The sequence below is a fragment of the Taeniopygia guttata genome, chromosome 9 (genome assembly GCF_048771995.1).
Source record: "Taeniopygia guttata chromosome 9, bTaeGut7.mat, whole genome shotgun sequence".
NCBI classification, from domain to species: Eukaryota; Metazoa; Chordata; class Aves; order Passeriformes; family Estrildidae; genus Taeniopygia; species Taeniopygia guttata.
Window position 1 is genome coordinate 9,919,138 of NC_133034.1, and position 17,289 is coordinate 9,936,426.

Here is a 17,289-nt window from a genome sequence, read left to right on the forward strand (position 1 = left end):
CAGTTCAGGTGAATGTTAGGAATAAGTGGATTTTACAGGAGCATTGCAGGCTATTTGTCAGACCTCTCACCCTTTGCAGTTCACAGTAACATATAATTGCCAATTGATTAAGCACTTATTAAAGCAGCTAACTATCACTTATTAGCCCTTCTTAAAATGAATCACCACACAACTATATGTAGGTTCAGTTATCTCACCTTGAGGCAGCAAAGCACTGGCTCATCTTAAATAGCAAAATAGTTGTTAGGTGCATGACTGATACACTTTTTCCAGTCGAGCATGTGTTTAGGTTATCCATTGAATTGAAGCTTAAATTATAATCATCTGTGTTTCTCTATGAGACCTATGAGTGATACATTTTTCTCCCTTTACAGTTAATTTTATCATTGTACAAGTTTTTCCAGCTGGACCAGTCTCAGTGTGAAATAAGTTGCTGTAGCAGTGTGGCAGCAGCTATTCAGAAAAATCTCAGAAAACAGATCTTTATGCAGGAAATACTGAGAACCTTGTAGGCTGATGGATACACTGTAAAGAAGACCCTTCACCCCAAATAAAATTGCATAATAGGAAATCCTTTTCATTTTTAATTCAAAGTTACAGCGTTAAATTCTGACATCACACACATCAACAGCAAATTCCCATTTTACTCCTAAGCTCTTACTAGAACGTCCAAGGAATGCTTTTCCTCAGCAAAACATAGGCTGGAGAGAAGACATATTCCACTAACTGAGTTAGGAGTTTATGGGCCAGTGGCCTGATCTTAAGGCTTTACAAGTCAGTGGCAGTTAGTAGACTCTTGGATTCGCTTGGCCCTTCTCTTTTGTTACAGTCTGGAAAAGCACATTTGTTATCTGGTGTTTCTGATCAGAGTTGTATAATTCACAATAGGAAAAAATAAAAATGAGAAAAGGCAACAGCAATATTCACTTTTCAAATTAACATTGGTCAGATCATGGTTCTTGGCACCAAACTTTAAGACACAATCAGAGAAAAGCAGCACTTTTTTACTGCTTGAATTTGCTTATGTTACCAGTAATATGTGTCGATAGGTTAACAAGAAGATCAATATTTTCTTTATCCTGCGCTGTCATTAGCCATTCCTTTTAAGCTGGATATTTAAATTTCCTTCCCACTCTAGAGATCTGAACTTGAGCACAGCCATGCTGCTGGCATAGGCTAAGCTGAGTTTGCCAGGTCACTCCATGGCTGAGGAGCTGCTGCTCCTGGTTTATTGTTTTAGTGCTGATTCACACACTCTGTCAGCCAGCACCATCCCTTCAGAGATTCCTTTTAAACAGAAGCAAAGTACAGGGAATTCCTGAAGCCAATGAATCCCATTTTCTAAAGCACACTGTTACCAGGCGAGTCTCTTGCTGTATCTCAGCCATTCTGTGTGCCAGGAAATCATGTCTATATTAGACTTTGGTACTGTATAGTTTAGCCATTTCTGATAGAAATCAAACTGCATGATGCTGTGAGGTAACATCAGATGTGGTAGCTCATACTGAGGCAGGCTCTTATATCTTCGTGTTCTTCAGAAAACTCTCAGTATAATTTTAGTTTATAATTTTAGCAACTGTTGTTTAACTTCAAATTGGAGTTAGAAATAAATTATTAATTACGATATCTGCCTTTTAGTAATGTTTTACACATTTTTAAAAGGAAGTTTTGACCACCTGCAAGAGTACAGTCTGAACATTTGTTGTTGGTTTTTAGTCATGTTCTCCTGAACATTTTTCCCTCCATACAATCAGTATAATATTTGAGAAATGGAATTAACTCTAAGAAAATGATCCTTGACTCAGTTTCACTATCAAAAATGGAGAAATGTAAGAGCATATTTCAAAATTTCTTGTAAGTAAAGCAACTTTAAAGTAAAGCAGCTTAAAAAGTAAAGTCCCTCCATACATTATTTTGCTAATTTTATATTTATTTAATTTTAAAATTATTTTTTGGCCATATTCTTGAAAGTGCTTGAGGAATATAAAGACTTAGGAGCTTTGCTGGTAAACTGGTGTGGTGAAGTTCTTAATCTGTTGCAGCAATAAAAGTTACTTAAATCTTGGGTTCAAGTACTGACCTCAGTATAAATAGTGCTGAAGGTTATGTGCTTTTTTATAGCTTGAAAACAAGGTCAAATAAAATGGGGAAACTAATAGAATTTTTGATGTCCCCAAATGTCACATTTTTGTAATTTTAGGACAGGTTTCAGTGTCCTCTTTCTTGCAGTTCTGAGGTCTTCCAAAATTATGGTCTTGTTTCCATTCATCTTAATTCTTCCATTCTCAATTTTTGAGCCTTCCTTGGTCCAAGAAATATCCAGAGCATGCACCCTGCTGCCTTCAGCTCCCTTGCACATGAGGGCTTTGGCAGTCCACAGGGACTCTGTGGATGCAGAGGAGGAAAGGACTTTGCCTGCAGCAGCTCTCACTGCTCCACACCACCTCTCAGTGCAGTGGTGGGGGGCTGTTCAGCTCTGCATGAGATTTAGAATCTGGCTGCTTTTCAGAGCTGCCATGGCTGACAGTAAAAGGCACTGCCTGCAGTTGGGTTGTGCTGTGGGCACGGCTACCCAGCCATGGGCAGGGCCAGCTGCAGTGGCCATTGGGGTCCCAGCTCAAACCACCCTGCTGTGGGAATTCTGCTTCATGAGCAGGTGTGGCACACACGCCCCAGAGCAGCACCTTCCAGCAAGGGGAATGCTGGAGAGAATGGGTTAGTGACCCCCAAAGAAATCTGGGACATGAGTGTGTTACCCTGCAGCTGCTGCACTGCAAAACGCAGTACACAGATCTCTGTACCACTGAACTCCAGCAAAGTGTCTGTCCTTTGTCCCTCCTGTGACTGACCTAATACAATATTGTATTTTCCTTTCTATTTTACAGTGAATGACAGGAAGTATAATGGTGGGTTGCTTGAGTTCTGCATTTATTCCTTAGCAAAGGCATATATGAAGTTTTGATTTTTAATAAGTGATCTCAATAGGAATGCACTTTGTGATGATCCACTGAGATGCATGAAATTACTTTCCACAGTATCCCCAATATCAGTTAATTTACAGGCTCTTCTTTTGAAAGTGCTTACGGAGTGTGATCAAGCAGTACATTTTGGGCAATCGTTTGGTGTTAAAAAAAAAAAAAAAAAACAACCTTAGATGAAAAGAATATGTTTACAAATGAGATAATAATGGAGGGTCAGAAAGATCTGTAGCTAGACTGACTGCCAGTATGAAAATGGAAAGCAGAACAGTGAATTTGTAACCTAAAATTTGCTTTATTAGTAGCCTCAGCAGTAATCTAAGGGCTACTGGAAAACTTGAGGGATAGGAATATGTGCAGGGCTGGTTCTGAGTAAAGTAACTGTGACATTTAGTAATTGAAAGCAATGAATCATGAAACTGGAGGTCTGGAACCAGAGGTGCTGAAGGTTTACTTATTGTTTGTTAATTTAATTTTAGGATCAGTATTAATTGCTCATAATCTTGAATCTTTGGGAGTTCCTGGAGTTCCAAATAATCTTGTCAGTCATTTTGAAGTGGTGGATTAGTTAGGCCATAGAGCGCAACACAATGTAGTCAAGTCTTTTAGTGACTTGTAAGTTTGAAAAAAAGTGTCCAAAGTTTTTTTCCAGGATGGCATCATGTTATTACATCGAGTGATAATGCAGTTTTTCCAGGGACTCTAGTTTTACAGTTTTTGGAGCGACTCTGGTTTTCACTTTTTTTTTCTGTTGTAGTATCATTTGAAATAAATCATATTTCCAGGAGTTTAGAAATTCGGAATAATGTAAATCAAAACCTTCAACACAGCAATAGAAATGTTATAAGAGCCCTAAAATGTGTTGCATATGCTGTTTCACAGGGTAAAATAGCAGGTGCCAGTGAATGTTTTTAATGTTAAATATATACAGGGTAAGATTACAAAGTGTTCACTCCTACACATTTTGTTGAAATAAAAACTAGTGTGATGGGGAAATTCTTTCCCATGTTCTTAAAGGGAAAATAGAGATTGATCTTGTGTTCCTTGAAAAGAAGAATTTGTAAAGGTCAGAAAGGGCAAATTGTGTAGTGCTTAACACCTTGTGTGCACACTTGTGCTTGTGATGTGACTGCGTAAATGCACAGGATCATTCTAATGTGGCTGCTGGCGTCAGAGGAAAGCTTCTAGAAAACACTTGAGGCACTTCTAGGGAGGAATTTGCAGTTCTGCTGTCCACTGTCCCCAGGCAGCCTTCCCAGGCACTCGAAACTGCATGGAGAGTGTCTGCTTTCACAGCTCACCGTGCACATCCCGCGTGTTCCTGAACAGACGGTTACTTTTAATCACCTTTGTAATAATAATCAACTGTTGTTTTGAATTTGACAGTAACAGGAGAACGAGTTAGCAGTACCAAGCTGTATGAGCAAGTAACTATCCTGGGCCAAATTATGCTGTCTTTCATGGCAATAATCCTCCAGAATGCTCTGTCAGAGAGGAGGGAATGAATGCAAATTTAGCCTGTAGTTCCATCCTGACTTACAGACTTTTGCAGCCATTGGAAGTAACATTCAACAGCAATGCAATGGTTATAGCTCACAGTTAGCAAAGGAAATCTTGTTCAACATAATTTTCCAAGTGCTCTTCTGAAGTCTTTAAAAATCGTTTTTATGGAGGTTATTTTTAATGTTTGTTTAAGCAAACTATAGTCAAATTCTTGGACCCATGAGGTCAGACAGTAAATTCTTGTTGGCTTCAAATGGGTGAGGATCCCTCTGCTCAGATTTTCTGAAACCTGATTCTGGCTGAACTCCTTCCTGCCTTGGACAACTCCCCTTTTGTGAACATGTGCTAAGAGGACCTGCACGTCAAGCCAAGTATCAGATAGCGAAGTCACTGTTGCTGCTTAACATAGCCTCCAGAGCTTGCCCCGAGGCACAGGATTGCCTTCTAGGAGTGGGATTTCACACCCTGCCATGGAATTACCTTACCCGGCCAGAGGGCTGGGAGCCATCTGCACCAGAGAAAATGCCGTCAAGAGTTTCAGTGGGAAGCAGAGTTTGGAAACTCCTGTCTGAGAACAGGCATGAGGGAGGGAGTTCCTTTTCCTCCCAGAGGATGGTAAGTGGTTTTCAGAAAGCCTTTCTTCTTCACTTACTGCAGCCTGCCAAAACAAACCAGCATGCTTGGCTCTGCTGAATGATGTGTAGCACTGCACACAGATTGCACGGTTAGAGACCACTTTGCTTACAGATCCAGGAAACTTCTCCTGCTGCCTTTTTTTATTTCATTGTATTTTGTGTTAGCTTAAGATCAATTTGCTATAGCCTCACTTCAGCTGTTGGCCTTTTATTTTATCTATGTTATGCAGTTCTGATAAAGAAAAGGATATTTTTGTACAACAGCCATTATGTGTAATGTAGTTTTCCCCCATTCTTCAAGAGTCAGCCCTTCTTCTCATCCAGCAGGAAAGGGAGATGCTCATGAGGGCCAGAAGCAAACAGCATCTTCCTGAGGCCCATAAGCTATGGAATTTCAGCACAAGAAGTGGGAATCTACAACTAGGAAAAAAATATGAAAACACAACAGAATCATGGGGCTCTCCTATTGCCCAGAGCTTCTGATTTCACATCAAATAAACCAACAGCATTAAAACAAGGCAAGCAAAGAATTTAACAGCCAAGATGTCATGAGAAGAAACAGCTGAAGGGTATATGCTGTTGTCTAAAGCCTTCATGTAAACTATAGTGGAAGATATTTTTTAGGTCATTAAAAGTTCATACACACACCCTGCTCACAGATGTGTCCAGAGCATGAAATATCGTATGGTTATATCAAATATTAGAGAGGGTTCCTCAAAAATGAATGAAAATTGTCAACATTTTCAGACTTAGGGACTACTAATAGGCCTGTGTACAATATTTCAGGTATTTCTTCTCCCATGTGGCATTTTTAGCAGCATATATTTTCATGGGCACTCTTGAAAAATTATAATCACCTTCAATGACAGGATTTCTGAAACACCTCCTAGCACTGGGAATTAGCATGGCTTTATCCTTCTACCACACTTCACCCCAGTGGCCTGACTTCGGAGGAGCAGAGCTGCTCCTGGCACTTGCTATTGTCTCCTGCCTGCCCAGTGTTCAGGGCTAAGGTTACCTAGGACATGGCCCAAGACAAAGGGATATGTGTGGGACTTATGTAGCACAAAATTTCTTTTTACTAAGAGAGAGCATTATCCATCCATGTGTTTATGTAACTATTTATGTAACATATGAATGAGTAAAATTTTTCAAAGCTAACAAAGCGAGTCCCAGGCCTGGTGCTGAGGATGTTTCACTCTATATTTTTAGTTCTGCTCATGGATTTTTCTTTTCACCATGATATTTTTCATTTGAAAAGGCTATGCTACACGGCATCATTTGGTTTGTATGTAACTTACAGGTATCACAATGTGTTATTTCAGTGTCATTCGTGTGTCCAGGAACTTGCACAGCCCTGCTTGGCACCTGTCCTGATACACTTTGCCTGGTGCTCCTTATGGCAATAGTCCAGTTCCTGAAGGGCCCGAGTCTGACCTCTTGGGTGTGGATATTAATCCATGAAAAGGCACAAGATGTTTTCTACACCTGGTGAACACGGCTAACCTGTGTGTAAAGTTGTATCCATCAGCAGCTACTTAATTGTATCACTGGGTAAAATTTTATTCTTTTTCTATCTGTAGCTATGACTCTCTGCCAAACCAAACTATCCTGCTTAGTTAAGGACAAAGAAAGAAACATGTTCATTTCTTTCTTGCTTCAAACACCCATGATTTGAGCACTTTAGTGGAAGTGCTGGTGCAGTGTGTCACAACACAGCAAGGGCCAGCAGCATCCAGCAGCCAGGGGTGGGGGTGCCCAGGGCTGGGGCCATAGAAAACAGAAAGAGTCCTCTGTGACACCAGGGGCTTCCTGGCAGTGTCAGTCACTGTCTGTTTCCCAAAGCCTATTCTGAGTTTTCCCGGGGATTATGTGCTTTTCCCAGTAAATTCTGATGTGGCAGAGAGCTATGGCATGTACTGACCTCTGGCTTCTAGTCCTGGCCTCTAGGAGCGATTGAACTGGACATGTTCTGCCCATCAAAGCTCTGCTCCAAGACAGCTCTGTGGTCTAGTTCAGGGCAATCTAATTTAAGCAATATGTGTATTTGGAAACCATTGGGATTTCTAATTATCTTTCTGCAATAATAAAAAAATTCAAACTGATGAGATATGAGATCAGGACCACTGCTAATGTAGGCACACACAAAAATGTACCATTTTCACTTTTCAGAGAAAATGTCTAGCTTGTTTCTTTGACCTTCATAAAGCATTAAAACACCCACCAGAAGGGATCTTTTTTTTTTACTCTGAAAGATGTTAATTTTGCATTGTTTTGAGGATATCTGAAGTTGTTTTATCTTAGTTGAAGGTAGGTTTATAACATTACTTCTTGTTCCATGGCACTACCAACACAGAACCCAAAAGTACATAAAATATCTTAATAATATTTACTTCCAATGTTTTGGGAATAAAAAATAATAAAATAATAAAAAATATCAGAAAACTGAGAGAAAATAGTAAAAGTAAAGTGGCAACATAGACTGCTGTTTTCTAAAGATTGCAAAATTTGTGATAAAAACTGTATGAAAAAGCTCAGTTTTGTATAGTGGAAGGAGTTTCTTACTTTTTATTGTTGATGTTCAAGTTTGGTACAAGCATTTGCTTTGAAGATTTTTGAAGGAAAACTAGAGGCTGATGACTAATCAAAGGGTGAGTGTGTTTACCAAGAACTTGTCAGCCATCCTGGTTTACTCCTGCACTCAGTCACATTCAGGTGAGAGAATTTATCCAAGCACCAGATATTCCTGAATATATTCCTGAATATATTCAGGAAATATTCCTGAGTATTTCCTACACATCCAGTCATCACACAGCTTTTACTGCCTGCTTAGGAGCAATGAATTGAGCCCACTACCAACACCTTCTTGGTGAAAGTCCAAACTTCTGGGCCTTTGCCTGGTGTTTTTCTTCACTCTCTTGCTCTATCTGATTTAAAATAAAAATTTTATAAAATATGTCTTATACCTTGAATAATTTAATGATTAAAAATTCCATCAAAACAGAAATTGATGTGCAATCAGCAAATTTTGTAATCCAAAGAATATTATGGGACATAGTACCTGATATACATCCTGGAGTCTCCAGGAGGTCCCTTCTTGCAATCCTAGCTTTAATATCTAGCTCTTTCTTCCCTCTTCAGTAAGAACAGGCTTTGGGCCAAGACTCTTTGATCAGAACCATTTCCCTCTCCTGTGGTCTGTCTTGCTGACTGCTACCTCCAGTGCTGATACATTTTTTGCCTGTCTGTGTACATCCACATGTGCAGCCAAGCTCTGACATGCTGTAGTATGTGTACCATTCCTCAGTCACGCTGGGATCTTTCCCAGGAGACCTGTATAGCTGTAAAATGTTTTGAATGCTCTACTTTTTTCCATAAATCAGGTTGTAACATCATTATTTTTTGTGCCTCTCACACTGATCAAATGCCTTTCTATGATGTAGCAGGGATATTAACAGCCTGGTGCATGACCAGAGGAGCAGGCTAAAGCCAGAAAGGAGGGAAGATGTGAGAAAAATTGGTGCTAGAACTAAGTGTGAGTGCCATCAGTTCAGTCACTGGGAGGATTAGGCCTAAGACTGCAGTGTTAAACAAATTAGCTTTAAACACCTTAGAAGCCCTACTGAAGTCATCGAGGGTTTTTACTGTGATTAAACAGCTGGGTTGAGTCCTGGCCTGTGAGCCTCAGTGCCTGTAGTTTGTCTAGGACATACTGAAAATTTAGTTAACACTCTGGGACTTCCTGCCGTTGACATGGTTGTTGTCATTTCTGTAGTTCATTGATCTGCAGGGGCATTTCCTCTCAGGTTTGTCCTGCAGTTTTCAGTGGCCATGAAACTTTGTTCCTAATATTTTTATTTTGTTGCACTTAAACACTAAACAACTGGGCAAAACGATATAAAAAACTCCCCTTTAGTATTTAGACTTATTTTAATATTAAAGTTTTTTTTTTTCCTCCAGGCCTTTCAACATCGTATGTGTTCATTTGGTGTATTTTAGCAAATGAGTTTGCCTGCTCCAGTTCTGCATGTTTCCCCTGCACACACTGCACACACTCAATGCAGGTCTAGGGGAGGATTGTGCCAAGTGGACAGCACACCTAAGGCGCTGACAGGAAGGACTTAGCCATCAAACAAAAATAGCATTAAAGAAATCCCAAGCAGACTTGAAAATCTGTGCCTGCTAAAGTGGGAAAATTCAAATTCTTCAAAGTAAATTATTCACTAACAATAACAAAATACGATAGCCAGCATAAAAAAGAAAAAAGTATTTTGGAGCTGCGCTGTTTTGCAGCTCTGGTGGCAGAGTATCTGTGTAACTGATACTTTCTACAACTCCATTTCTATCTTTGGGAAGTTGCAACTGGCATTTTAGAAACCAGCATGTCAAAATGCTGCTCCTGTCCCCGTGAGTAGCTCCTTGAATGCAGGAGCCCGGTGCCACGAGCACGGCGCTGCATTGGGCACTGTGATGGGCGCTGTGATGGGCGCTGCGATGGGCACTGCGATGGGCGCTGCAATGGGCGCTGCAATGGGCGCTGCGATGGGCGCTGCGTTGGGCGCTGCGTTGGGCGCTGCGTTGGGCGCTGCGATGGGCGCTGTGTTGGGCGCTGCGATGGGCGCTATGATGGGCGCAGTGATGGGCGCTGCATTGGGCACTGCGATGGGCGCTGCGATGGGCGCTGCGATGGGCGCTGCGATGGGCACTGCGATGGGTGCTGCGTTGGGCACTGCGATGGGTGCTGCGATGGGCGCTGCGATGGGCGCGGTGGCGAGCGGCCTACGCGGGTGTGACACTCACCGGGGCTGTCGTGGGGCTGCTGCGGGGCTTGTGACACTTGGTGGCTGGAGCACACCGCGCGCTGGGGGTGGCACTGGCACACGCTGTGCCTGTGACATGTGGGATAGAAAGGAGAAGGCATTTCCTGGCGCCTGCCACTGGGAGAGGAAATCCGTGCTCAAGCGCTGCTGTTGTCAAGCCTGGCACAGAAGCCTCTGTGCTGGGGAATGTTTGTGTAATGAATTGTGTGCAGGCTGTGTCCCTGTCCTTCCCCACGGAGGAGGACCCAGCCAAGCTGAAGATGCTGCTGTATAAGCACTGACCCACCGCTGGTGATCAGAGGAAATCTGGGTCAGGCAGAGCCTCTCCTAAGGTCAGGTGTGGAGCCCAGGGGTGGGAGGGGAGCATCTCCATTGCAGACAGGGAGTTTTGAACCAAGCCTGGGCACCCAAAGAAAGAAAGTCATGGCCATGGCCATGCCTCGTGCCCACCTGCACCACAGTAAACATTAGATCATGCCTGAAATGAAAGATAAATATTCAATTAAAAGAGCAGGCACAGAAGAATTCCTGGAAAAAAGGCTCAGCCACTCAGGAGGACACATTGCAGATAAGTTACCTGGGTAATTCAAAATTCATAAGACCATTCAAGGACAAAATCCATATTATGGTTTAAACTTACTCACAATACTGTCTAGTGTATAAGGTAAGCAAGTTTTCGCGATAAAAGTCTTTTATCCTGTTTTGCCCCCCCCCCTTTTTTTTACAAAAAATATCAATATTTCTGTATTCTATTATTTTTTCTGTTTGAGTACATAAATTTTTATTACTTTTTCTTGTAGGCTTTCTTAAATCATTCCTTTTGCTTTGTTTTTTGCTATGAATCTGAACATTTGCTTAATCTATTATCTTTAAATTCTAAATATACTTCAAGCTGAGCACAAAAACTACTGAGATCCAAGGAGGTTGGATCTATAGAGGATTCTCTAAGGGCTTCTAGGCAAACCAGGTCCCAGTTCTAGGGACTGGATGCCCATGCTTGCCATTCTAAGACTTGTGAATGAAAGGCATATGCATTATTAAATGCATTAAAATACTATTAATAATAAAGATACATTTCTTTCGTGAACCTCAAATTCTGCCAAAGTATTGCTGTACATGTTCATTTTCATGACAAGAGCAGAGATGTACCTGGAAATCCTTTGTGTGTGTTTACTTAAACACAAATCCTTAACTCTTAAGAAAAAAATGTGGAAACATTTAATACACCACTTCAAATTTGCCATGTAAGTGTTGAGAGGAAATTTTCTGAGCTGCAGGTATACTCTGATGTCCAAAACCAACGAGCCCTTTCAGAAGAGTTTACTATTAGTGATTTCTGTTCTAGTCTAAAGCCTCTGAAGACACATTTTCGATTGTGAGCTCCCCACTGAACTCAAATGAAGTCACATTCTCAGCTTCAGAAGGGCTGTGACATGTACTTACAGCTAAACATATGCTAACCTACCCTTTTGGATCAGGATCACGTTCTCCAGTATTCCACATGCATGAAAACATGGAGTTTCTTAACTCTTGTGCCTTCCAGCTAATGAAATATCACAGAATAGGATAGGTTAATCCATATAATTTGCACGGAGTTCATTAAATCATTTTAACAAAATTTAACAGTTATATTTAGCTTGATACTCAGAAATGTTAACACCCTGCTTTTAATGTGACAGATTGGATTTGGAAAGCAATATAAAACGTGGGTTTCAGTGTGTAGAATTTTTTATTTCCACAGCTTAAGGATGTTGTTAAGATCCATGTGCCTTTTTAAGATCTATTCTACCATTTAAAATCCAACCAGTGCTGGAGAGCCAAAACCATTTATCTTTATTAGACTTTAGTTCTCTGGAGGAGTTAAAACTGGGATCTTCTATTACCCTTTTTTTTTCTTAAAGAAGTAGTTAGAAGTAAAGACTAACACTGTTTCTGTTGTTGGCATAGAGATTTTTATTCATAAGAGTGTTTCAAATAAGAGTGAGCTAACTTTGCAAAGAAAAAGCATATTTAATATATTACCAAGACAGTTATTTGTATGTTTTTTCCCTCTTTTTTTTTTTTCTTCCTCCATCTACCTCCCTCAATAGGTGACGTGCATGCAGTGGTTGCAAGGGGACCATACAATGCTGGACATGATTGAAAAAAAGCGTTGCCTCTGCAAAGAGATCAAAGCTCGACAGAAATCAGAGAAAGGACTCTGCAAACAGGACAGCATGCCTATTTTGCCGAGTTGGAAAAAGAATGCTGGGACCAAGAAATACAGCCCTCCTCCTTATTCCAAGCAACAAACTGTTTTCTGGGACACTGCAATTTGACAGGCCTGTGGAGGATGCCCTCTCCACTGTGTGGTACCAAGCACAGGTAGCCTGCTTTCTTTAAAAGACAAAGGCTCTAACCTAAGACTTACCTGCAGGTGGTGAACTTCCTAGGAAAAAACACACTGGCTCAGTGCTCACCTGTCAATCAAGAGAGAGATTTAAGTTTCCAACTGGATTAAGGCATACATTATTTATCCAGGATTTTTTTGGATCCAGAAGATATCAAAATGTAAATATTTCACCAATATATTGAAAACATTCAAACGAATACACTGTTTAAATATATAAATATATATATATAAATTCAAAAATTTATGGAGAATTTTACTATATAATGTTACTGTTATACTGTTTTATTACCTATTTTCTATGTTCTATTCTACTGTTCGCCCCCACCCCCGCCGCCACCATTTTATTTCTCTGACCTGCCTAGATGTGGCCTCTGTACAAAAGCATGTGGTTGTACGTGTTGTTGGGGAGGACAATGTACAAAACAACTCGATGCTAGGGCTGTAGAAGATAACTAGAGTCGTACTTGTTAGATGTCCTTAGCTTGTGGGGTGGGATGGACAAAGGAGAGAGTTCTGGTGGGAAACAGCAAACTGCAAGCACTGAAAGTACAAGTGCTCAGTGCCGGTGTCCAAGATGCATTTAAAATATTAATTGTTCTGCATCTTTTTTCCCATAATGGTAACCAGAATAATTGTCCTTGGCTTTATATGAACCAGTTACTAAAATTATTTGCCAAGGAACTAAATTTTCTGCAGCACAGCCTGCAACAGAATCTCTTCCTTGCTGATGTTCCATTGATTAGCAGAGACCATGGTTCACTGTGACTAAGCATTGTGCAGCCCTTGGCAGAGAGCACCGGTGGCTCAGCGGGGTGAGGCAGTGCCACTGCAGCCGCCGTCCCTGTCCACATTTACTGACGGTCCAGAAAATAAAGGCGACAAAATATGTTTACATGTTTATTACTTTTATTAAATCCAGCAGCACATCCTTACTTAATGCTGTGTCAGATTTCCTCGTGTTGTTTCTGTGGGCTGGATTTCAGACCCCTTGAAAGGCTGTTGGGAAATCCCCCTTGATTTTGTGCCGTTTTGAAGCAGAAGCCCACGTAACGCGTTCTCCCGGCTATGCCGTTTCATCTTCCTGGCTGCTTCTGGAATTGGCTTGCAATCCTGTATTATATTACGCCCATTTTAACAGAATATTATGTCATGACCAAAGAATTATGAACTCCTGGTTTTAACGGGAGAAAGGGATGGCTTATACTGATTACGAGGGTGAAATCTGTGCAGTGAAATATCTTCCAAAAGGATCTGTTGAGGGTGAGGGAAAATTGTACTGCGATGGAGTAGGGTGAAAAAAAAGATCTATGGCATATATTTTGTATATTAAAATTTATATCTATGTGTCTGAAGTTTGGTAGTACACAAATCCCTCTTTAAAACAATCATTTTAATGGTATATTCACCAAGAAGAAAAGGTGTGTTGTTTGAAACTTCTTGTTATATTGGCTTTTCTTTGAAATTATATTGACAGCATTGCCACAGCTGCAATTGCTGATCAAAAAGACCAAAAATAACAAATTTTAGAAGGTTTTTGTAATCTATATTGCTAAAGTTTGAGTTTCAGTAATGTTTTATCAGTAGTAGTTTCTTTTCAGCCTCTGAAATAAAGTTTTTAAATATTTTATAACTAATTAACTAATGTATATTTTGATGTCCAAACTGAGATTTCTGTAAAAGATGAAGTGTGTGTTTATATGTGTGTATGTATATTAGCATTATTGTATATGTATATATGCATATGTGTACACACATAAACATGTATATATGCATGTATCTATATATACTCATAGATGTGTGCATACGTATATCCACATACGTTAAACATTGGTGTGTTAGGAATATACAAAGGTTGGAATAGGTACAGAGTTGAAATGCAGGTTTGAAGAACCCCTCACAGCCAAAGTGACAGAAGACATGAAAAAAGCCAGAGACTGTGAGGGAATCTTTGAACACATTGCATGCAAAAAACACAAACTGTTTATTCTGCTTATTCTCTCTTTTTTAAAGAAAGAAAATTGCAGAAGAAAAACTCCAGAGATCTCGCAAAGTTCCAGAGTCTGCTGGAAAGAAGACGACTTGTTGGTCATGAGAAATCTATTGAGATAACAGGTTCATTATTCAGCAAGCTCATGGTTTGTCTTCCTTGTAATGTGGCAGGAGAATTTCCCATATCCACTTGTGAAACACTTAGCTCAGCCTGTTCCCCCAGCGGCACAAAGTCACTGGTGACACAACGCAAGCAGGCGTTCAGTCAGCTCGGCCAGTCCTTGTCCTCACTGGTTTCCTGCTGGAGCAGCTCCCTTAGAGCTGCGCCGCCAGAGCATCTCTGGCAGCGCAGAGCCTGGCACAGCTGCTGGGGGAAGGCAGTGTCAGTGTGAGCGGTCCTGTCCTTGCTAGTGTTTGTTCATATCGTGTCCTTTCCATATCGAGATGTAATAGGAATAATGATCAGGGAATTGAAGCGTTCTTGTCCTAGAGCAGACTTGCTTGTACACTTAGCCCACTGCAAACTCTTCGTTTTGCTTTCCTTGCTCAACACTGTTTATGTTGTCCTTCCTAAATAACTGCCCATGTGCTTCCAGACCTCCATTGTATCCCATGGAAACAATGGCTTTTTGTTTTAAAGTGCGACAACATGAAAAAGTAAAGTATAACTTAGCACTTACCTTCAAAGCACTTTAGAAATGTGAAGTAAACCTCATGCTTGTGAGAGCCGTTTTACTGAGGAGGGATGTGAGGCTCAGGCAGAGTAGTTTCCAAAGGTCAGGGACAGAGCCAGAGCAGGACACAGCCACTGCCCTGTCCCATGACTGCTGGCCCACCCCATGGCTCGAGTAAAAGGCACATCGTCCTGCCGAGAGCTGCCATCACAATGCTGTCAAACATTTCCTACATCACCTCTTGTCTCAGCAGCTTCTGTGTCACAGGGTGAATGACAGTGCTTAGTTACACAGTCATTAAAGCTGTAGTCTGTATAAATATGCAATCTGTATATACATACAGATCACATATATACACACACTTATGGAGACTGTATATATGAAATTGTTTGGTATGCACTTATTTTGCTTTAAACTCCTGAAGTTAAACATTATAGTGTAGCAATTTGTGTAAGGTGCACTGTGATTTCAAGAAAGCACAGTAAAGTCACAGGTCTTGTTATTCTTGCACTAAAAATGTGTTTACGTATATTAGCCAATGTATGTCTACTTTATCGCTCCTTTTGACAAATTAAAGCAAATGGTATAAAATAGTATGGGGTTTTTTGGTTTGGGTTGTTTATTTTTAAGTGGACAATGGCACTATGTTTTTAAATGACAGGGTTTTTAAATAAAATGAAATCATTCTGTGTTCATTCCAATGTAATACATTTACCAATATCTTGAAACTGAATGTCATGTTGCTTTTTTTTATATTTCATTAGAAATTGTCAGGTATGTGCCTGAGATTGTGTAGGACTAAGGAGTAGCTAGAGGCTAACTGTAATCATATATTATTAGCCGTTTCTATATACACAGTATAAATACATATTAATTTTCTTTTCATTTTTGTACTTGATTTTTTTAGGTAAGATGTAATTAAATGTACTTTGATACTTCTGAAGTAATAAGATGTTGTTTGAAGATCAATTCTGCTTTCTTTAGTGCATTGACAATATTTTACAATAATTTAGTGCTTATTTATTTGTGCTCCGGTGTAATTATAATAAAAAGCAATAGTTTAAAATATTTGGCTGTTCATTTTCATTTGATAGTTTAAGTTTAGAGACAGGTTATTCACTAGGGATTAGCCAGAGATTCTTGGGAAGAAAAGTCAAGTCATAGATGTGTATTTATAGCATTCCCTAGACACATTTTTAATCGTACCATTTGTTGGAGGAAATGAATTAATTGCTTTGATAGGTTAGTATTTGCAAGTCATGCCTCCTTGCATCTAATGCCATGAGTGCCATCTTCAACTAAATCCTTAGGATAAGATTTCTCTGAAGAGCAGATAAATTTTTATCTAAGCACCTTTCACAGTTTGGGATGGCAGATGCTTACTTCAACGACACTCCCTTCAAATACCTCCATTTGCAGAATATCCCCAAATGTGAGAGGGACCTATCACAGTCTCCATAAAGCTCTAAAAAATCTGCTCAAAAGTAAGCATAATCTTCCTGTTTCCAGACAAAAGCTTTAGTCCCATTAGGATGCAAAATCCAGCCCCTGCAGAGGAATGCCACACCTTTTTTTAATAAGACATCCCACCTAATATTTTTAAGAAGGCATTTTGTAATTTGAAAAGTTTTCCAAGAACAAGTAAGCAAGTAGTTAATAAAGAAGCCAGTAAGAAGCAGTGATGCTCTTGCTGTTGGCACTGAGACCATATTTTTCTCCTTTAATGAAATAAAAACTGCCAATAATATGCAAAAAAGTCTTATCCTTGTCTGTACAGATCTGCATGCAGAAGTGCACAGGGTGAGGGGAAGTTTTGGCTGTCTTCAGCAGGAGCTGCTTCTGGGACAGGTTGCAAATGATCCACAAGGTGCTTTCCAAGTGCTCCTCTGCTCTAGGAGTCACCTACTTTCCCCAAGACACAGCCTCTCTCCTCAGCAGCCATCCCATTGACAGGGCCCATATATAGGAGGAAGAGTTTTGATACCCCTTCACGCTCCTCTTCCTCTCCCCAGCCCATGACATGGGTGTTCAGAGTGGCTCATCCTCTGAAGCCAAGTCCAGCCTTTTTCTCACTGGCTCTATGTTTTGTGTGAAGATCCCATACAGATGACTAGAAACTAATACTGTTTTACAGGGATTTCTCCAGCCCTAAAAGAGGAAAAAAGAATTTGTCCATTTGTCATATTCATGTCTGTGCTCTTCAGTGGTATGGCTCTTCAGCCTGTGTCCTAGCTCATTTCTAAAGGCTTGCCATTGTGGCTTTCTATGTTCACCTTGCCACCATGACTTGCCTGACCA

The 17,289-nt window shown here is 40.4% G+C and overlaps 1 protein-coding gene and 1 long non-coding RNA gene across 9 annotated transcripts in view; one reads left to right on the top strand and one right to left on the bottom strand.

Annotated features, from left to right (window-relative positions):
• Positions 1-17,289, top strand: part of NYAP2 (neuronal tyrosine-phosphorylated phosphoinositide-3-kinase adaptor 2) — a 150,522-nt gene that overhangs the window by 121,608 nt on the left and 11,625 nt on the right. For 5 of the 6 annotated variants that reach the window (XM_030280896.4, XM_041718272.2, XM_002194417.7 and 2 more), the window contains one exon: positions 12,027-16,059. The exons of the other annotated variant lie outside the window; for it this stretch is intronic. In XM_030280896.4, the coding sequence (XP_030136756.3) occupies positions 12,027-12,254 (228 nt within the window). In that variant the 3' untranslated portion in view covers positions 12,255-16,059. Of the gene's footprint in view, positions 1-12,026; positions 16,060-17,289 lie in introns of those variants that run through there. 6 annotated transcript variants of the gene reach the window in all.
• LOC140684711 (uncharacterized) lies at positions 5,218-15,134 on the bottom strand. 3 transcript variants are annotated; one of them, XR_012057395.1, is made up of 4 exons: positions 14,998-15,134; positions 12,347-12,395; positions 11,402-11,479; positions 5,218-5,536 (listed from the first exon to the last, which is right to left on the bottom strand). It is a non-coding gene; the product is annotated as an uncharacterized lncRNA (long non-coding RNA). The 3 variants fall into 3 exon arrangements; XR_012057394.1 differs by lacking the exon at positions 5,218-5,536 and adding an exon at positions 9,726-10,414; XR_012057396.1 differs by lacking the exon at positions 11,402-11,479.